The 22,104-nt window shown below is 39.2% G+C and overlaps 1 protein-coding gene and 1 non-coding gene across 2 annotated transcripts; one reads left to right on the forward strand and one right to left on the reverse strand.

Moving 5' to 3' along the window:
* The first annotated feature begins 4,470 nt into the window (after positions 1 to 4,470).
* On the forward strand, positions 4,471 to 16,487 carry LOC130591084 (uncharacterized). Its single transcript, XM_057393995.1, has 4 exons — positions 4,471 to 4,713; positions 4,809 to 5,293; positions 5,907 to 6,375; positions 15,978 to 16,487. Exons 1-4 carry the CDS (start codon positions 4,471 to 4,473, stop codon positions 16,485 to 16,487), a joined length of 1,707 nt encoding a protein of 568 aa, XP_057249978.1.
* On the reverse strand, positions 14,888 to 14,994 carry LOC125497158 (small nucleolar RNA R71). Its single transcript, XR_007273798.1, has one exon. It is a non-coding gene; the product is annotated as a small nucleolar RNA R71 (small nucleolar RNA).
* Positions 16,488 to 22,104: the final 5,617 nt, after the last annotated feature.

Genomic DNA, 22,104 nt, shown 5'->3' on the forward strand with positions numbered 1-22,104 from the left:
AGGTTGCTCGATGCTCAGAGTACTTTAAACATTCTGACTCACAACCTGGTAATCCTCAGAGGTTTGGATTAGGGTATTCTGGAACCAGTTCCCAACAGCCACCAAAGTTGGGAAGAGATGAGACTTGGATTTCTGAATTCAAGAGAGGTAAGTACGTGTTTGCAAAGGACTGCACGTAGTACCTACTGTGGTAAGAATGGTCATGTTATTAATACTTGTTGGACTAAGCAAAAACATGATAAAAGAAACCAGTCTCATGTTCACAATGCCATTATCAGAAGGGTCACACACACAATTGGTCTAACAATGGAAAACATGATAAAACAAAGAAGACCAATGTAAAACAAATCTGGGTTAGAAAGGACAGAGTCAAACCAGTTTCCAAGGACAAGGAACCCAAGAAATCTGGGTTCCTAAAACTAAACCTTGATTTGTTGTGCAGGTTAGAGTGAGAGCAAAACCATACTGGTATTTGGACAGTGGTTGCTCAAGACACATGTCAGGAGATAAAAGTCAATTTCTCTCACTCGTAGCCTATGAAGGAGGAAGTGTCACCTTTGGAGACAATAGCAAAGGTTTGATTAAAGGTATAGGTAAAGTTGGTAAGACACTTTCTCAAGCTTTATTATGTTTACTTTGTAGAAGGTTTGAAACATAACCTCTTGAGCATTTCTCAACTATGTGACAAAGGAAACCATGTTGAATTTGAAACCAATCTTTGTCATATAGTCAACACTGAAACAAGGGAACTGGTCTGCAAGGGATTTCGACATAACAATGTTTACATAACATTTTTAAGTCAGATTCCAAAGACCAGTGCCACTTGTCTTAGTGTTATAAAGGATGATCATTGGCTGTGGCATAAGAGACTTGGACATGTAAGTTTTTCTTTGCTAAATAAACTGAATCTCAAGACTTGGTGACAGGTTTACCTAACATCAAGTTTGCTGCAGATCATATTTGTCATGAATGTGCTAAATGTAAACATGTCAAGTCCTCTTTTCAGCCAAAGAAGTTTGTAAGCACAACTAGACCTTTCGAACTTGTACACATGGACTTGTGTGGGCCCATGCGTGTGCAAAGTCGAAATGGTCATAGTTATGTGTTTGTGTTAGTTGATGATTATTCTCGTTTCACTTGGACAATCTTTTTGAAGTTTAAAAATGAAACTTTTGAAGAATTTGAAATTCTGGTAAAACAGTCCAAAACAAGATTAGTCATCAACTGGTCTCTATCCGGTCTGATCATGGTTCTGAATTTGACAATGTCAGCTTCGTAACCTACTGTAATGATCATGGTGTATCTCACAATTTTTCAGCTCCTAGAACTCCACAACAAAATGGAGTGGTTGAAAGGAAAAATCGCACTCTAGAAGAAATGGCAAGAACAATGCTTCTAGAGAGTGGTCTTCCTCGAAACTTCTGGGCTGAGGCTGTGAGTACTGCGTGTTATATTTTAATAGGGTAATGTTGAACCTTTACTGAAGAAAACACCTTATGAGCTCCTTAGGGGAAGAAAATCAAACATTGTACATTTACGTGTTTTGGGTGCAAATGTTTTGTACACAACAATGGTAAATCAAGTTTGGACAAGTTTGATCCTAGGAGTGATGAGGCTGTTTTCGTTGGATACTCTTCACACAGCAAGGCATACAAAGTTTTCAATAAAAGAACCTTGTGTGTTGAAGAAAGTATCCATGTCTTGTTTGATGAGACTAACATGTTCAGCAAGCATGTGCAGGTTGAAGATGCTGATGAGTTCGAAATTGGTATGCTCTTTACAGGAGCTAAGGATGAAGAAGGTGCTGAACCAGGCTCACCACACAATCTCATAGAGAGGAAGAGTCTGGTCCAGCACAGAATCAGGTAGCTCAAGAGGTAAAGGAAGGAGATAGTGACTCAGATGCTCATCCACATGAAGATGATGCAGATGAGACCACTATGGAAACTGGTTCACCTGCTCAAAACAACAATGAGACAGGGGGAACCAGTACAGGAACAGGTTCAACATTAGAAGGCACAAATGCAAACTTTGATATGAACAAATCTTTTAAGTACAAGTCCTCTCACCCCACTGATCTAATCATTAGTGACATTAACAAGGGGGTGCAGACAAGGAACTCTACTTTGCAAAACTTTTGTGCATTCTATTCCTTCTTATCAAATGTTGAACCTACTGACTATAAGGTTGCTTTAACGGATCCAGATTGGGTTCTAGCCATGCAAGATGAACTCAATCAGTTTGAGAGAAATCAAGTATGCCTCTTGAACCCAGGACGAGAACATGTCTGTTATTGGAACTAAATGGGTGTTCAGGAACAAATTGGACGATTCAGGAATTATAGTCAGAAACAAAGCTAGGCTAGTGGTCAAAGGGTTTAATCAACAAGAAGGAATTGATTATGATGAAACCTTTGCTCTAGTAGCCAGGCTTGAAGCTATCAGGATATTAATTGCATTTGCTGCTCTTATGAACTTTAAACTCTTTCAAATGGACGTTAAGATAGCCTTTCTTAATGGTTATTTAAAAGAAGGTGTTTATGTAAAGCAACCCCCTGGTTTTGAGGATAGTGACTTGCCAAATCATGTTTTTAAACTAGACAAAGCTCTTTATGGTCTCAAACAAGCTCCTAGAGCATGGTATGAGAGACTTTCCAGTTTTCTTTTAGAAAATGGCTATAAGAGAGGATCGGTTGACAAGACACTATTCTTGAAAGAAAGGGAACTGATCTGTTAGTGGTCAAATATATGTTGATGATATTCTGTTCGGAGCTACTAACCCTGATTTGTGTAATTAGTAAGCAGATTTGATGAAGAGCGAATTTGAGATGAGTATGATAGGAGAACTTGGATTCTTCCTTGGGCTTCAAATCAAGCAAACCAAAGATGGAATCATGATCCATCAACAGAAATACCTCAAGGAGCTGCTGAAGAGGTACGGTCTGCAAGATAGCAAGTCCTATGAAACACCTATTCCAACTTCTACAAAATTGAGCCTTGATGAGAAGGGAAAGGATGTTGAGGGCAAGCTATACAGAGGTATGATTGGCTCATTGCTTTACTTAACAGTCAGTAGGCCAGGTATAGTGTTTTCAGTAGGGTTGTCTGCGAGATTTCAAAGCAACCCTAAAGAATCTCACCTAAAGGCTGTTAAAAGGATTCTTAGATATCTCAATGGTACTGATGATATGTGTTTGTGGTATCCAAAGGGCAGCAGCATGAACCTCATTTGATACACAGATGCTGACTTTGCTGGTTTTATTGTGAACAGGAAGAGTACTTCTAGAATGGCCCACTTCTTAGGTTCTTGTCTCATTTCATGAGGATCTAAGAAACAAAATTCTGTAGCACTATCCACAGCTGAGTCTGAGTACATTGCTGTTGCTTTGTGCTGTGCTGAACTCTTGTGGATAAAGTCACAACTAAAGGATTTTGGGGTCTGTTTCGGAAGTGTTCCTATTTTAGTGATAACACAAGTGCAATCAATATTTGAAAAATCCTGTCCAGCATTCTAAAACCAAGCATATTGAGATTAGGCATCATTTTCTAAGACAACGTTGAAAAAGGTAATGTTGAGTTGGAGTTTTGCAGGTCAGAAGATCAACTAGCTGACATATTTACAAAACCTTTGAGTAGAGAAGTGTTCATCAAGCTTCGTACTCTGTTTCGGAAGTGTTCCTATTTTATGTGATAACATAAGGGCAATCAATATTTCGAAAAATCCTGTCCAGCATTCTAAAACCAAGCATATTGAGATTAGGCATCATTTTCTAAGGGACAATGTTGAAAAAGGTAATGTTAGTTGGAGTTTTGCAGGTCAGAAGATCAACTAGCTGACATATTTACAAAACCTTTGAGCAGAGAAGTGTTCATCAAGCTTCGTACCTTGTTGGGTATGATTAAGATTAGACAATGAGCTCTTAGGTCTTGACTTGTCCCTTTGGCTAGTCAAATGATTCAATTTGTGTATATATTCTTTTTCTTCTGTACATTTTTTTTTGCTTTTAGGATCAAAGTTCTTATGCGATGCTGAACTGATCATCTTAGTACTTGGGTACTTAAGCATAAGTCTTAAAAAGGTAAGTTGGCACAGACCAGTTGCAGACCACTTGGGAACCAGATTCTTGAGGCGGTTATTCTCTAAATATTTTTCAAATTTCAAAAAAGGAAAATAAATGAAGTGACGGTTGTAATTAAGGCAACTGCAGTTTGCGAAGAACGGATATATCTGGTTGGTTATTTTCTTGCCATCTTATATATATTCTTGCATGTGATCATACTTTCCTTATTTCTTCTTATTCTCTTTGATCACATATTTTCCTATATTCTTTCCTTTCTTTGCTTATATTCTCTCGATCAAACCCTAATTCCTTTTCTACTTCTTTCTTTCCCGAATTCTTGAAACACAAATTGTTCAAGTTTTTCTTTTCTTGTTCTTAAGTGCTCAAAACAGAGTGAATTCAGTCTCATCATGTCAAAAAGGAGGAGTATTAGGTTGGTAGAAAAGGAGGTTGAAGAATCTCCTGAAATTGAAACTAAGAACACAAAGGATGTGGCTGAACCCGTGGAGGAACCGGTTATGGAGGAAGAGGTTGAAGATGAGGAAGAAGCACCTTTAATACGGAGGAATTCAAGGAAGCCAGCAACCACAAAATCCACCACTACAAAAACAACTACACCAAAATCCACTACAAAATTTACCACCACAAAAGCGGTAATTCCAAAATCAACCGCCAAAATCACCAAAACCGCCACTCCCAAAGTTACAAAACCACCACTCCCAAAAAGCCTGTCACACCAAAATCAAAGGATCCCACACCAAAACCGATTGAGGAGTCTAAGCCAGAGGAGTCGGAGAAGCTGGAGGAGTCAGAACCGGAAACGGAGTCGGAGCCGGTGGGTGATTCAGAACCGGAAAATCAGGAGATGGAGGAAGAAGAAGTTGAGAAGGAGGATGTTTTAGTTGAACCACAAAGGAAAGAGATGCAGGCAAAGAAAGTTGCTGCCAAGAAACCGCCATCAAAAGCGGTTAAGTCTATTGAGAAGGAGGTTTCCAAACCCATCACCACAAAACAGCTAGTCAAAACCACCAAACCCAAAATCCCTACCCCTAAAATCACACCCAAACCAGTGGAGAAATTAAAGAAGAAGGAAGGTGCAGAGGTTGAGGGGAAGTTACTAAGAAGGAGTGTTAAGGGTGTTGCCAGCAAGGGCGCAAGGGTAAAGACGGTTGCTAGGAAGGGTGCTGAATCTTCCAAAGGCAAGGAGATTGCGCAGGAACCAGAATCAGACCGGTTTCCAGCTGACAAAAAGAGGAAGCTGCCTGCTATTGTTGCTGCAGAGGGTTCTAAACCCAAGAAAAGTAAGTCTATCACTCCCGAGCCTTTGTGATTTGAGGGATAGGTCTATTCTGGTTGGTTTTTCTGTTGCCAAGAGTTGGGTTGATCAGAATTCTTGCATGAGGTTAAGGAAGCTTTAGATTTCAGAAATGGTCTGTTTTGTTTGCAAAAGAACTTGATGTGTTTATGCCTTTGGTTGAGGAATTTTATGAACACCTGCATACTAAGGACGATGGGTCCTACTTTGCTTTTGTTAAGGGCACTCCCATTAATTTATCTGAGAAGCTTTTGGCTGAAATTCTCAAAGTCCCAAACAAGGGACTTGATGAGTACTCAAGGTAGAACTGGCCCACAGTTAAAGGAATCACAGCAGAACAGATCCAGACCAGGTTCTTCACTGGTCCACCTGACCCTAAGCAGGGGTACACCATTGGCCACTTAAGGGAGCCAATCATGAGGATATTTCATACCATAGCCTCAAAGATTGTGTTTCCCAGAGCACAAGGCTGCATGAGTGTACGGTTGATGGATAGTGTTCTCATATACTGTCTCATGGAACATATTCCAGTCAACCTCCCTGCTATGATGTTGGGTCACATGATCTGCTGTGTGAGAAGGCTAAGCATGCAATGCCCTATGGAGGATGGCTGACCTTAGTATTCAAGCATTGGAATATTCGTATGGTGGGAGACTATGGCACCATGTCTCATCTTACGAATCAGATTATAGGTCAGAAGGACATGTCATATACAGATGGTGTTCTGAAGATGAACGGTGAAGCAAAGGGTGATGCAGTTGGTGCAAGGACCAGTACGGAATCAATTCAGGCTACTTATGCCTTGGTCAAGCAGTTGAGTGACCAGAACCAGATGATGCAGAATATGCTGAATAGTGTTACTCAACTTTGCACTGTACTTCACGAATCCAACAGGAGAGTTGAGGTTCGCCTTGACAAAGCTGGTATTCAAGGTAGAGAGGATTCTGAGGCAAAGGAAGAGTCCTCCAATGCTGCTAGTGATGAAGATGATGATGAACTGGTTTCCAAGGGAGAGAAAGAAGAAGAGGATGAGGAAGAACAAGAAGAAGAGGAGGAGGAAGAGAAAGGAGCAGAGGAGGAGGAAGAAAATGCAGAAGATGCTTCAGAGAATCTTGAGGAGGAAGAAGATGATGGGACTGAAAACGAATCTGGAGCTGATTGATTTCTTCTCTTTTCTTCTTATTCTATTTTGCTGTTAACACCTCTCTTTTATTGAACTTTCTATCTGGTTACCCCCCTTTCCAAATTACAAAAACATTTGATCTTATGTAATTTGGTCTACTACTGGTCTGTAATAACTCTTATTTAGGACTCGTAGCTTTTGGTACTTTGCAGGAACAATGGTAGCATCAGCATCCCTAGAATGCTGTTTGAGCTGCCTATTTAGCATGAACTTCAAATGATTGGTAGTTTATCTACTGGTTGTGTTTTGTCATTTGTTAATTTGTTTGTTTCCTTGATCTATTTTGATGATGCCAAAAAAGGGGAAGCAGGTGTTAAGTTCTGTGATCTTTTCCACCTAATCTTAGGGGGAAGCAGGTCTGGTGTTACAATCTGTGTGTGTTGCAGCAACTAGAGTAAGGCTGTAATACCCCGTATTTTTAGGCATTTGTTGAGATTATTTAAAACAATATTAAATTTTATCTTCAAAACTCATTTTAAACTATTTTAAAATCACATAGGAGGGAATCATTTGGAGGGTAATAAAATTGAATTTTAAAGGTTATTTTAGTAATTTTTAACAATAGTTGCTCTTGTCATTATCTTATTTATTTAATTAGTTATTTAAACAAATATTTGATAAATAATTTTATAAAATCCAAATTTCATTTTTGGTAAACAAAATTAGATTATACACTTTAGTATGTAATTTTCGGATTATTTTTATAAGTGTTGCTTTGAAAATCGATTTCTTTTAAATAAAACCGAAAACTTTAAATATTTAAAATATTTTGTTAAATCTTATAAAATCATATTTTTATGAGATTTATATTGAGTTATAAAGTATGGGATTTTAATTGATTTGGGAAGATTTAACAATCTCTTTAAAATCAAACAAAATTGATTTTTGGAAAGAATTTTTACAAATAAAGGGAAGATTTCTTTTTTTAAAAAAAAAAAAAAAAAAAGAAAAAAATATTCTGCACTCCACAGCTGCTGCCGGCAGCTTGTAATGTTGCAAAAAAAAAATTTAATTCTTTTGCCCTAATTTTAATAATTTAGGAAAGTTTTACCTCTTTTCTACCCTAGTTTACACTATAAATACCCCTCTAATTCTTCACTTTCTCTTCACCAAAAAAATATTGAGAGTTCCTTATAAAGTTTTCCCTAAAGTGAGTGGTCTCTTTGAGTAGTTTTAGTTTTTCACCGAGGAGTTTTAGCGGGAGGTTTTGTAAGTACTCTATTTTTTAAAAGTTGTTTTTATTCTTAGTTTTTGATCTTTTTTAGTTTTATAAAAACATATTTTAATTATTTGAGCATGAATCATGTCTATAATTAGTTAGTTTACACTAGTGGAAAAATAAACAAGGGGTGCGCTAAAAAAGGCCCTTAGGGCTGCGCTTTTTGACAGCATCCCTTTCAATAGCAGCCTTCACTTTTTAAGTAGGGCTGCGCTTTTTAGGTAAAAGCGCAGCCCTTCAAGCTTAGAAGGGCTGCGCTTTTTAGGTAAAAGCGCAGCCCTTCTAAGCATGAAGGGCTGCGCTTTTACCTAAAAAGCGCTGCCCTTCTGACCCAAAAAAAAAAAAAAAAATAAAATAAAATTTGCATTTTTTTACTCCTAAATATATCTACTCATATTGTTTAAACAATCCAAAACAAAAATATATCTTACAGCAAAGCAAAAAGCACAATTAACTCGTTTGAAGCTACAATTGACCAAGTTTTGCTGTAAGAATCGCACATTTCAACAGAACTATTATACAAATAAACAAACCTAACAGAGATAAAAAAAACAGAAACTAAACAAAGGCAACTACTAAAAAAACGGACGAAGTATATAGTATGCAACAAAAATTGTTCAACTGGAAATTGTCTACACACCATAACCCACACTTACAGCATTATAACTTAAACCCTAAAAATCGAAAAAATATGATATTATTGCATCTAAACTAAAAAACGAAATTAAATAAACTTAAAAACAAAAAAGTATAATGAAATCAGATCTGGAACTAAAAAAGTATAATGAAATCAGAAAATAGAGAGAAGGAAAATAAATAAAAAAACGAACGAAAATTGAAAAACAAAGGACGAAAATGAACAAAAAAAAAATGAACGAAAATGAAAAAAGAAAGAATGAAAATGAACAGAATGGAACGAAAATAAGAAAAGCAAGAACGAAAATGAACAAAAAGAAAAAAAAAACGAACAGAAATACAAAAGAGAAAAATTATAAATCTGAAATTACATTAATTAATCAAAACAAACATCAACAAATTGTAGATCTGAAAAATGAAAAATCATCAACAAATGTGGGTATTGTTGTTGGTGCGGGTGTTGGCGGTGTTGGCGGTGGGTGACTTTTTCGTCGTGGCTTGTACTCGTCGTGGCGGTGTTGGCGGTGGGTAACAACGACGGAAACCACGGAATCTGCAGTGGGTAACAACGACGGAAACCACAGAATCTTCCCTCGACACTTTCAAGAAACCCTAATGAGTTGAAAGAGAAAATGGAACTAAAAAATGCAGAAAATGAAAGTTTGGAGGAAGAAGAGTTGAATGAGGGTTGAAAAATCAACAAATTGTAGATCTGATATTTGTTGTTATGGAGAAGAGAAGAATTTAATGAGGGAGAAGGAAGGCATGAGAGAGGAGGGAGAAGGAAGGGCGTGAGAATAAAGGAGAGAGAATTTAATGAGAGATTATGTTGTTGTGGAGAGGAGAGAGAATTTAATGAGAGAGAAGGAAGGGCGTGAGCGCAGCCATATCACATATGAGTACATTTCAATTTTTTAAAAAAAAAAAAATCATATAGGGCTGCGTTTTTTTTATAAGCGCAGCCCTTCACTCAGAAGGGCTGCGCTTGTCAAAAAACGCAGCCCTTCTTACAGTCAGAAGGGATGCGTTTTTTTGACAAGCGCAGCCCTTTTGAAAAAGGGCTGCGCTTTTCTTCAAAAACGCAGCCCTTCTGTTATGTAGGGCTGCGCTTTTTAAAAAAACGCAGCCGTACAATAAAGAAGGGCTGCGTTTTGAAGAAAGCGCAGCCCTTCCTGTGCAGCCCTTCTTTTTTTTTCCCCCTAGTGTAAGCATAATTTTCTTTTAGAGTTCATATATTGTTCATCGTTTTGATTAGAACTAGTTTATAATTAATCGGAGGATTTCGTTCGGGAACATTCCCTTACTAGTTGATTTTCTTGTTTCGTGAATTATCAAGGTACTTTACTGGCTTGATCTTTAATTATTATGTATACATTAGTTATGTGTGTTTTAGTATGAATTATATGAATTGGTATATGCAATTGGTTTAATCAAACCTTCTTATCATGTAGGCTAGATAAAATTAAAGCTTGTATTTTCTCTTGCTTTGTTGACTCGTAGATATGCTAAACCAATCAAATATTGTTTTGTTTGTTTTAGAAAAGTAAATAAAAAAATAAAAATCAGTTTGCATGTATAATCCATTTTTTTTTATGAAGGAATCCATTTTTGCAAATCAGTGGCTTTGAGTAACTCAAAAATATTAGCATAAGTTTTAGTTTTAAAAGTTTAAATTATCTTTTTTTTTTAATTCCCTATAATTAAGTTTGTTTATCATAATTCTTTATTTGAATTAAAGGAAAGGTTAACCCCTACGTTATTCTTATTACAATTACCCCTTGGCTTTCTCCAAGAAGGGTTCTTCCAAGTCCACTAGTTGGCATTAAGGTTACTCCAATGTCTTTGTATTCATAAAGGTATACTAGCTTGGGGGGTGTGCACACTTAGGATCGCGGATCAAGGAAAGGGGTTTAAGTTAGGTTCTTATATTATTATTTTCCACTTTTAATGGAATTATTAAAGGAGATATATTCTTTGGTGTTAACGTGAATTTAATAATGGATGGATCTTATCTTTTGTTATCACTAGAATTGTGAAATAAAGCATGTTTATGAAAGTATGTGAATTATATATTTACAAGTTTACAAGTCTTGCACGTAATTGTACTCAGTATTTCAACTGACTCGTATATCCTATTTGTTTTGGCTTTGCCCTACTTTCCTTACGGTGAGTAGTTTGCAGGTCTATTGATGATTCATGATGCATGGGAGGAACCTTTTGGGATCATTAGAATTAGATCACTATTTTAGTAGTCTTTAGACTTTTCATATTAGTATTGTGGTTTTTGGATAATAATATTATTTTTATAAATAAAGTTAGAAGTTTCCGCTGCATATTTTGTGTATCAAGTTATAGTATTGCCAAAATATATTTATATTTGGTGGTAATACCCTTAAGTTTCTCCAAGTATTTTACGAAAGTGTAAGTTTTTAAAGTGGAGAAATTCGGGGGTGTTACAAAGGCTGAGTGCCTTGTTAGAGTTGACAGACCATACGTGGTCTGGAACTGAGTGTATTCAAAGCACTTTACTTCTTTTCACCCTAATGGCTTAGAAATAAGTCTGAACAACTATTGATGTTCTTCTTGCGAATGCATGTTTAAGTCTAAGAGCTCTGAGTCTAATTAGTATTTGCCTATGGTACTTAGAAACTCTTTCTTAAACTGATGTCAGTTAGTTGTGAACTGGTGTACTTGTAAATGATGCTTAATCTGCAGGAACAGTACGAAACCAGTGCCTTGAGTTCATATCTTAAGAATTCAATTTGTTTGAAAAAGTTCTCAAAACGTATGATATTATTTGCAGGGGGGAACTTCAGGGTTTGTCATCATCAAAAAGGGGGAATTTGTTGAGTTTCCTATTTTGAGTTTTGAGTGATGACAAACCACATTGAACTATTATATTGCATGCATGAATCTGTTTACATGTGTAGGTGCCAAAATACGAGTTCAATGGATAGAAAAGCGAAGCTTGTGAAGCCAAGTCTTGATGAATTGCATGAAGACCAAGATCATGTTGTAGCATTTAGGTCTTAGATGCAATGTAAGTGGTATAAAGGTGTTGATGTACTATAAAGGTTTGAAATTAGAGAGATGAGTTAGTTGTGGATGACAAGAAACCTTGGTTACTTGTCATACACAACTACAAGTAAACTTGGTTGACTGGAACAGTCTGGAAACAGATCTGAACCAGTCCTCTAGGGTTTATTTTATACATTTGTATTTTAGGAAAGTTTTCTTTCCGCGCAAAATTGTTTTTCAAAATACACGGATGTATGGTTTGTTATGTGAGCAAGATTTCTTAAGTATGGTAAGTGTGTTATATGATCTTATACTGATTTTATTTAATATCAAATAAAATCAGTGAGTATACTTTCCTTGGAATAATTTCCATACTTCCAGGAAAATATACTCTCATAATATTATGTAACATTTACTTACCAAAGGCTTATTTAAGGAGTTCTGCTAGCACACAAACAGGTAAGCTTTTGCATGCATATTTTCAGAATACTCTAAGCAAAATCACTTCATCTCTTGAACTCTCAAATCTAAGCATAAACCCGAATACCACATAGATCTTAAATTACTCTCATTCTAAGCGTGCAAGGATGTTTGTTCTTGAGAGAAAATTTGTTGTAAGTGAGCAAATTGTGAGTTCAGTTTGCTGGGGAAGTTGATCGGGGATCAACTTCATTTGAACCATCATAGTTGGTGGTTGGGTCGAACTTCCATAGGTGGAAGTTGTGCTTAGGTGCATAAGTGATTGAGTGTAATTCCTTTGTTCTTTTGAGTTGATTAATAAAAGATTGAGTGAGTGGAGGACGTAGACTTATTAGAAGTCGAACCTCGTTAAATCCTTGTATTGTTTATTCATTGCTTTTATTTCCGCTGCTAGAGAACTGTTCCTTTACTGTTCTTACTATAATCGAAAAATCTACAACATTCGGACAAACACTCAATTCACCCCCCCTCTTGAGTGTCACTTGCACTTTCAGGGTGGGGGATGGGGTGGGGTGGAGCTGTAAGGTGGGGAAGCAGGGAAAGGGTGGTGGGGCTGACATGGGGTGGGGGGGGACTAGGGTTTGTTGTGGGGATGGGGTGGGGGTGTGATAAGTGCGTTTCTAACGCACTTTATGACCTCCTTTTCGTTTATTTTGGTCCTCCTTATTCTCTTTTCTCCCCTCTTTTCTCCTCATTTCCCTTTCTACTTCCTACTTGATCATTGATTGATCATAATGACATTTTGCTAGATTTTCGATCTCTTTTAATTTCTAGTACATATGCTTTCACCATGTTTTCTCATGTTTTCTTGCAGGAATGACCCTTTTCGGGGCCGCGTATTGCAAGATACGACTTAAGGGGAAGAGCAAGAGAAAACCGAGGGAGCTTGAGGTGCGCTTAGAGAAACCCCGCACACAATGGTGTGCCCGCACATGCAAGTGGCCCGCACCAAACACAAGATGTGCCCGCACCACATTGGTGCGCCCGCACTCTTACAAAGGTGCGCCCGAACCATTTGACGAGACATTCCAAGTTTAGGCAGAAAGGTTAGTTGCACCCACACCTAACAATGGTGCACCCGCACCCGTGCTTGGTGCGCCCGCACCCGTGCTTGGTGCGCCCGCACCCGTGCTTGGTGCCCCCGCACCCGTGCTTGGTGCGCCTGCACCCGTGCTTGGCGCGCCCGCACCCGTGTTTGGTGCGCCCGCACCATGCGTTTTCGGAAAAAAGGTCGTGTCTTCATTTAAACTGTTTTGTTTGAGTTGAGACTTAGCTTTATTCTAGTTTTTAGAAGAGTATTTTGGGGTTTATACTAGAGAGAAAAACACTTTAGTTTTATTTAGATTTGAGAATTATATATCATACTTTGTGATTCCGATAGCATTTAAGGTACTTTTCATTCAATTTAATTTGAATTTTCAGTTTTTATTTCATTCTTTTCGTGTTTGTTCTTGTTCTTAGTTATTCTTATATCTTCATTCTCATAGTCTCATAATTGTGATTTCTATTAGTTTAATTCTCTTAATCATGTTTAGCCTTAAATTAGTCATAGATTTTATGTTTAATTACTTATAATCCATGATTAGTGAGTAGTTTTATATCTAGGGTTAGGGTGAAAGTATGAATTAGGGTTTTAAATATTTTGTTGATGAGATTGTGATGTTCTAAAGAAAGTTATGCATTGATCTTGGTGTTTTGAAACCTTAGGATAGATATTGATCACATTCATTATTTCGTATTTTGAATTCAAATATTCTTGTATTGAATTTTGAACTCTTTTATCATCCCCAAGAATCAACTTAATTTCTAGGCCAAGATATTGGGTAAGGGGATCCTTTATTAGGGGTTTTCCGAATTTATGGAATCTCTTAATCAATTGACTAAAGACCATTCGAGAGAGGATTTAGTTGATTGATTAAGTGATTATTCTTGAGGACCGTTTGAGAGAGGACTCGAGTATTTTAGAGGGAAACTAAACCTTGCATAATCATCTCTGTTACATCACAATCGCATTAACATTCATTTCATTCTTTATTCATACTAGTAACCTTAACTCTAGTGTCTTCTATTTGATATTTAACTCGTGTTATTTGTTAGTTCTAGTTTTTAGCTAGTCATATTGTTACCAAATCTTTTCAAACCCCCAAATACCTTCAATTAGGAATTTAGACTTGATAGACTTTAATTAATCCCATTTTCCCTATGGATCGACCTTGACTTGCCCTTACTATTTCTTAGTAATTGCTTGTTAATTTAAAATATTGTTTGAAAAGTGATTTTTGGTGTCTTAACGACACACTAAAAACCTCTTATCAAAATGGCGTCTTTGCCGGCGAGATTGTGCTATTAAATGATGTATATTTTAGTTTAGCTTGCTTAGTTGATTTTTCTTTTATTTTCTTTTTGATTATGGTTATTATTTTCTAATCCTCTACTTAGCTTTGTTGTGTTACATGAGAAAAAGAGATCACGGTTCACCCACTTTGCATCCTGAAATTGGCCGTACATTGCGGAAGCTTTAGAAAAATTTGTAAACTTTGTCTTTGGGTTTCGAGCCATCTTCACCAGTCTCAACTACAACAAGTGAAGTTGAAGCAGAAATGGGTGAAGCAAATCCACAACTCTTTAGGGATTTCAGAAATCCGGGTTCCTATCTTCTTCAAGGTGGTATTCGACTCCCCACCACCACTACAAATTTCAACATTCATCCTCTGTATACTCGGATGGTGAAAGCAGAACAATTTTGTGAGGGGTCGGATGAGGATCCTCTCGACCATCTTGACAGGTTTCTTGAGATATGTGCTATGATGACAACAAATGACGTCTCCCTTGACTATATCAAGATGCATTTGTTCCGATCTTCTCTTACCGGAAAGGCAAAATCATGGCTCAAGAGTTTGCCTACTAATTCAATCTACATGGGAAGAAGTCACGATGGCCTTTTTAAAGAAATACTTCCCGGAGTGGAAGACTGCAGACATAAGGAGGAAGATCTCCTCATTTGAGCAAGAGAACAATGAGACACTTGCAGAAGCTTGGGAGCGGTTTAAGGAGATGATTCGTTCATGTCCTCACCATGAGTTCAATAAAAACCTCCTCATGCGATTTTTCTATGATGGTCTTGATCCTATTTCACGTGCCAACCTTGATGCTGGAGTGGGAGGTCAACTTTCTAAGATCCCGCAAGAACAACTTGAGTCCACTATAGAGGAAGTGATCAAGAACTATTCATGGGGTGCAAGATGAAGAGGTGCTCAACACAAGAAGAGCGAGAAGTTTGAATTAGACCCCATGGATCAAATTCAAGCCAAGATGGACCAACTTGACAAGAAGCTCTCAAAGATCAATCTCGCCTCATCTAATCCTTCACAGATAAATTCTTTTTCTTGTGATATTTCTGGTGGTACTAACCATGATACTTATTATTATGGAGGTACCTATTCGGAGCATGTGGCGGCGATAAATTCTAGAGGAGATGGATATCAAGGGAACCAAGGGTATAGAAGCAATCAACAAGGGGGTTGGAGACAACCTCAACAAAACTACACCCAAGGCTTCAACCAACCTCAACAAGGATGGAACCAACCTCAACAAGGGTACAACCAAGCTCAAAACCAAGGGTATGCGCAAGGGTATAACCAAAATTATAACCAAGGTGGTTCATCCTCACAAGGGTCCAACACTTACCAAGCTCCACATCAAAGAGCCAATACCCAAAAACCTCCCTCTAATCCTCCATTCCCCAAACAAAATCCCGAATCCAAACCATCTCCGATCCAACCTCTCTCCAAATTCTCCAACAACTCCAATCCATGAACCAAATTCTCCAAAACCATGAGCAAAGGTTTCAAGAGCTACAAGCCCATAACAAAATGCTTGAAACCCAAATCGCCCAAGTAGCCGAGAAGAATCCTCAACTCCTACAAATCAATCCGGGCCAACACATCCTAACCCTAACTTCCATCAAGCCAAAGCCATCCATTGGAGGTTGGGAACAAGTTATGAGGGTCCTAAGATACCTAATGGGGAGTTAGAGAAGGAAGAAGAAGTTGAAGTTGTTGAGAAGGAGGATGAAGTTGAGGAAAGTGAGAAGGAAGAAGTTGTGAAAAATGATGAGCCACAAGTCCAAGTTGGTGATAAAACTCCATTGCCATCACCTCCACCAACTAAGACCTATGTGCCTCCGGTTCCTTATCCTCAAAGGTTGGTAGAGAGAAAACTGAGTGACAAGTTCACTAAATTCCTCAACGTGATGAAGAGCCTGCAAATCAATATCCCTTTTCTTGAGGCTATGTCTCAAATGCCGGCTTATGCTAAGTTCTTGAAGGAGATTCTCTCTAACAAACGTAAACTTGAAGATGAGCTGATCACCCTACCCTACCAAGAGAGTGCTCTTGTGCAACGAACCATGCCCAAGAAGCAAAGAGATCCCAGGAGTTTCACCTTGTCAGCGAAGATAGGTGATTTAGAGCCTAAGGGTGCACTGACCGACTTAGGAGCGAGTGTCAATTTGATGCCTCTATCTATTGATAAGCACCATAAATTTCCTCTTCATCCTACGCGAAAAACGATTTAATTGGCGGACCGCACTATGAGAGTCCCCTATGGTGAGTTGGAGTATATACCAATTCAAGTTGGGCATGTGTTTGTGCCATATGATTTTGTAGTAATTGATATGGAAGAAGATCCGAAGACTCCTCTTATTCTTGGAAGAGAAGCTCTAGAGACATTGGGTGTCGTGATAAACTGCAAAAACGATACAATCAAAGTTGAGGTAGCTAATGAGCGGGTTGTATTTGAGTTCTCTAATACTTTGAAGAGACCTATAATGGAGAGAATTTGTCGGGTAAGTTTAGTGGAGGATGAGATAGAGGATGCAGCGAGTGTGGTTCACACAGGGGATGAGTTGTATACTACTCTTACCGAAGCCCCTAGCTTGGACATGGAAGAGGTGAACGGATTCTCCATGCTTCTTGACACTACCATTGAGGAGACACAAAATGAAGGATTTGAGGTTCTAGCTACATCATCTAATGACAAAGAGGAGTGTTTTAAGCCTCCTCCAAAGGTAGAGTTCAAACCCCTACCCTCCTCTCTCAAATATGTTTTTCTTGAGGATGCATGTACTTATCCTGTTATTGTCAATTCGAGTCTTGATGACATCTCTATCTCAAAATAGATTGAAATACTACAAAAATATAAAGATGTCTCAGGGTATTCGATTGATGACCTTAAGGGATAAGCCCTTCTCTTGCTATACATCGTATCCATCTCATCGATAGTAATGCCTCCTCCATCGAGCATCAGAGAAGGCTCAATCCCAACCTCAAAGAGGTTGTGAAAAAGGAGATCATGAAACTGCGTGACGCGGGAATCATCTATGCTATCTCAGATAGCAAGTGGGTGAGCCCAATTCACGTGGTTCCGAAAAAGGGAGGCATGACTATAGTTGAGAATGAGAAAGGAGAAACAATCTCCACTAGAATTGTCACTGGGTGGAGAGTCTGCATTGATTACATGAAGTTGAACAAATCTACCCGCAAGGACCATTTCCCCTTCCCTCCATTGACCAAATGTTGGAGAGGCTTGCTCGTCATTCACACTTTTGCTTTCTTGATGGTTATTCCAGATTCTTTCAAATCCCCATTCATCAGGATGACCAAGAGAAAACCACCTTTACTTGACCATATGGGACATTCGCATATCGAAGGATGCCCTTTGGTTTGTGTAATGCCCCATCCACGTTTCAAAGGTATATGACAGCAATCTTCTTTGACATGCTAGAGGATTCTATTGAGGTGTTCATGGACGATTTTAGCGTGTGTGGTTTATCTTTTGACGCATGTCTGGTTAATCTTGAATGTATGTTGAAGAGGTGTCAAGAGACGAACCTCGTCCTGAATTGGGAGAAGTGTAACTTTATAGTCGAGGAAGGCATTGTCCTTGGGTATAAACTGTCGTAGAAGGGCATTGAAGTGGATCCGGCAAAGGTTTCGGTTATTGAGAAGCTCCCGCCACCGAACTTGGTGACGGGAGTTCGTGCTTTCCTTGGACATGCGGGTTTTTACCGGCGTTTCATCAAGAATTTTTCTCAAATAGCCAAACCATTGACGAATCTACTCCAAAAAGATGTAGATTTTGAGTTTGATGAGTCTTGTATTAAGGCTTTTGAAACTCTTAAAAAAGCCCTTATTTCTGCCCCCATTGTGCAAGCTCCAGATTAGAGCTTGCCTTTTGAACTAATATGCGATGCTAGTGACTTTGTAGTGAATGTTGTTCTTGGGCAACGAAAGGAAGGAAGGCTTCATGTGATAGCCTATGCAAGTAGGACTTTGGATGATGCTCAACGGAATTATGCAACTACTGAGAAGGAAATGTTGGTCGTATCTTTGCATTTGACAAATTCCGATCTTACTTGACCTGTAATAAGGTTGTGGTGTATACGGACCATTCTGCGGTCCGTTATTTGATGAGTAATAAGAAAGATGCCAAGCCTCGGCTCATTAGGTGGGTGTTGCTTCTTCAAGAGAAGAAGGGGACGAAGAATGTGGTAGTTGACCATATTTCTCGCCTCCTTCTTGATGAGAAGCTCTTCGATCTAGACGAGATCTCTATTGAAGAAGATTTGAGAGAAGAAGCGTTATTCGCCATTCTGAACAATGAGATTCCATGGTTCGCGGACTATGCGAATTATTTGGCTTGTTGGATTGAGCCTCATGGTTTTAATTCCCAACAAAGAAAACGTTTTTTCAAAGAAGTTTCGAGGTTCTACTCGGATGACCCGCTCTTATTTAAGAAGTGTGCCGATGGAATGTTTAGGAGGTGTGTGCCCAATCAGGAGATGACCTCAGTTTTGAACCATTGCCATACTTTGGCATGTGGAGGGCACGGTGGAGCAAGCAAAATTGTTGCTAAGGTGCTCCAATGTGGTATGTTTTGACCATCATTGCAAAAGGATGCTTGAGAATTTGTTTTGGGTTGCGATAGATGTCAAAGGAGTAGTGGCATCACAAAGAGACATGAGATGCCTCAACAAAACATTCTCGAGGTTGAGCCATTTGATGTTTGGGGAGTCGACTTCATAGGTCCATTCGTTCCTTCTTTTGGCAATGTGTACATCTTGTTGCGGTCGTCTACGTGACAAAATGGGTTGAAGCCATTGCCTCCCCCACCAATGACCACAAGGTTGTGACCAAGCTCCTGAAGAAGATCATATTCCCTCAATTTGGAGTTCCCCTTCTATTGATAAGTGATGGCGGTTCACACTTCGCCAAGAAACAACTAGAAGCTCTTTTGAAGAAGTACGGGGTATATGACAAAGTCGGTCTTTCTTATCACCCCCAAACCTAAGGTTAAGTTGAAGTCTCGAATCAAGAAGTAAAGAACGTCCTTGAGAGAGTGGTCAATAAGACAAGAAAGGATTGGTCTTTGAAGTTTGATGATGCTCTTTGGGCTCTTCACACGGCTTTCAAGACACTTATAGGCACCACTCCCTATCGCCTTGTGTATGGCAAAGCATGCCATTTGCCGGTTGAACTAGAGCACAAAGCTTGGTGGGCAATTAAAGAGCTCAACATGGATCTTCACTTGGTAGGAGAAGCTCGAAAGGAAAGGTTAGTAGAGCTTGAGGAACTCCGATTTGACGCGTATGAGAGCTCACGATTGTCAAAGAGCAAACAAAGAAATGGCATGATCACCGGATTCAACAAAGAGAATTCCGGGTTGGGGACAAAGTCTTGTTGTTCAACTCAAGACTAAAACTCTTCCCCGGAAAGTTAAAGTCCAAGTGGTCGGGGCCTTTCTCAGTGTTGAGGACTACTCCCTATGGGGCTTATGATATTTTGGGTGAGAACGGTCCATTTTGGGTGAACGGTCGGAGATTGAAACTTTATCATGATAATCACGCCATTGGTTTTATTGGTTGTTTGATTCTTCACTCACCCGAGTGCAACTCGTGAAGGACATATCCTTTTTGGTCCAGGTAATGACTTAAAACAAGCGATATACGGGAGGCAACCCGTTTCTTTTCTTCCCTTTATTTTATTTTATTTTATTTTGGTTGTTAGTTAGATTTTTGCTTTATTTGCTAGTCATGAGAGCTACATTGGGACATATGATTCTTATGAAAAGTTGAGTTAAAAGGAGTTGGTAGAAAAAACAGACGAATTTGGTGCGCCCGCATCGTTCCAAAAAAATTTCGAAAAATTAGAACGGTGCGCCCGCACCTGTGTTTAAAAATTTTCCAAAAAAACAGAAGTGGTAGGTGCGCCCGCACCTGTGTTTAAAAATTTTAAGAAAAAAGAAAAAAAAAGAAAAAGTAGGTGCACCCACACCTCCTCCAGGTGCGCCCGCACCTTTTTAAAAAATTCGAGAAAAAGGCGAGGTAGGTGCGCCCGCACCTCATCAAGGTGTGCCCGCACCAAACTCTTTCAGAATTTTTCACGAGTTTGGTGCCCCGCACCTAGTCAAGGTGCATCCGCACCAAACCTAGCTGGGCGATTTCACGGCTTTATTTTTTCGGCCTCATTCCTCACTCTTCACATAATTTCGCATACTCTCTCTCACTCACTCACTTTCTCTCTTTTCACACTCTCTAGATCCGGCCACCACACTCATTTTCTGGCCACTTCCGACCGCCTTTCTCACCGGAATTTTCATCACCTTCATCTTTACAACACTCAAGAGCACAAAATTGGGGAATTTGGCAAAGTTTGGATTTCTAGGGTTTCAAATTTGGGAATTTTCATCTCCATGTTGGTAAATCTTCTTCTAATCCTTGTTTTTCATCTATAGTCTTGTTATATGGACTTCTAGTGTGTTTTCTTTTTGATTGCATGCTTGTTTTTCCTCTAATTTTTTATTATTTATGAAGTTTGCTCAATTTTGTGCTTGATATTGTGATAAACTAGTGAGATTCATGTTCTTTGTGCGAAATTTCATCTTCTTTTGAACTTTTGTGAAGTACATTGCATGATTTGCTAAGTATTATTGAAAATCTTTGCACAACTTGTGGTTGGTTTGGTGAATTTGTGTTCAAAAGCACATTGTGAGTGGTGAAAATCACGGTCTAAGAGAGCTAAGACAGGTGCCTCCTCATAAGGACCCTCTTTTAGCTCTAATCCCCCACCCATTTATACTGTGAAGTTTCCTAATGCGGCTCACAAGCAAATCTTCACACGACTTTTCGACCGCACACTTCGTCCCACGAAGTTCTATGACTAAATTACCTGCGTTAACCTTAACATCGAATCGATGATAAGGGAGATGACAGATAATCTAGGACTGTCGAACTTCCTCACTGTCCATGAGCCCACTTATGATCAGCTTACTCTTGAATTCTTGAGTGCGTTGAACATAAGCCGGGAGCCGATCACGGGTGTTCTAACTATCCAATGTCGACTTTACAATCAAGTTAGAACACTCACATTTGACCAATTTTGTGAAGCATTTGGGATGGATTCTTGTGCCCCTTGTGATTCCCCTTTAGGCACCATTTGGCAGGGGTACAACGAACAGGAATGGTGGGTTAAGATCACCAACGACACCACTCCGTTTCGGACGAACTCGTCTAAAGCATCGGATATTATCCATATCGCTCTCCGTTACTTCCATAGGATGTTGGTCTTTCCTAAACAGGAAGTCGGGCAGTTGAAGAAGGAAGAGCTTTTGGTTCTTTGGTTGGCCACTGACGTGGCCCACCTTGGATCCCGAATTAATTTTGCCGCTCTCTTCCTTAATCGACTGCAAGAGATTCGGGGGGTAATACGGTATTTGGGAAGATCGTTTGTGGTGGAATGATCACCCGGATAGCGTCTTACCTCTGGTTGGACGAGGACCTGGCTAGCTTGGAAGCTAGCGTGCCTTCTGTTAGTCAATCCAACATATTGGATGGTGCAACTCTACAGCAGATGAAATTTCTGCGAAACTACATGAAGTCTGTGAAAACCGTTGGCGGGTTTCCCCTTTCCCATATCCCCCCTCAGGATGTCCCTGATAGGACCTTCATTCAGTCCACCCATGTGGAGGGCATACCCCGAGCTCCGAGAGGTCCGAGGCCTGACCACTGCATTCTTGAGAGTGAGATGGCCGAACCTTCCTCCTCTCAGTCTTTCGATATGGGCCCCGTCATGGCGGCCATCACCCAAATGCAGGCCTCAGGAGGCCAATCACCGTGCGGTTAATGCTACTCTCGC

The sequence above is a fragment of the Beta vulgaris genome, chromosome 4 (genome assembly GCF_026745355.1).
Source record: "Beta vulgaris subsp. vulgaris cultivar EL10 chromosome 4, EL10.2, whole genome shotgun sequence".
NCBI lineage: Eukaryota > Viridiplantae > Streptophyta > Magnoliopsida > Caryophyllales > Amaranthaceae > Beta > Beta vulgaris.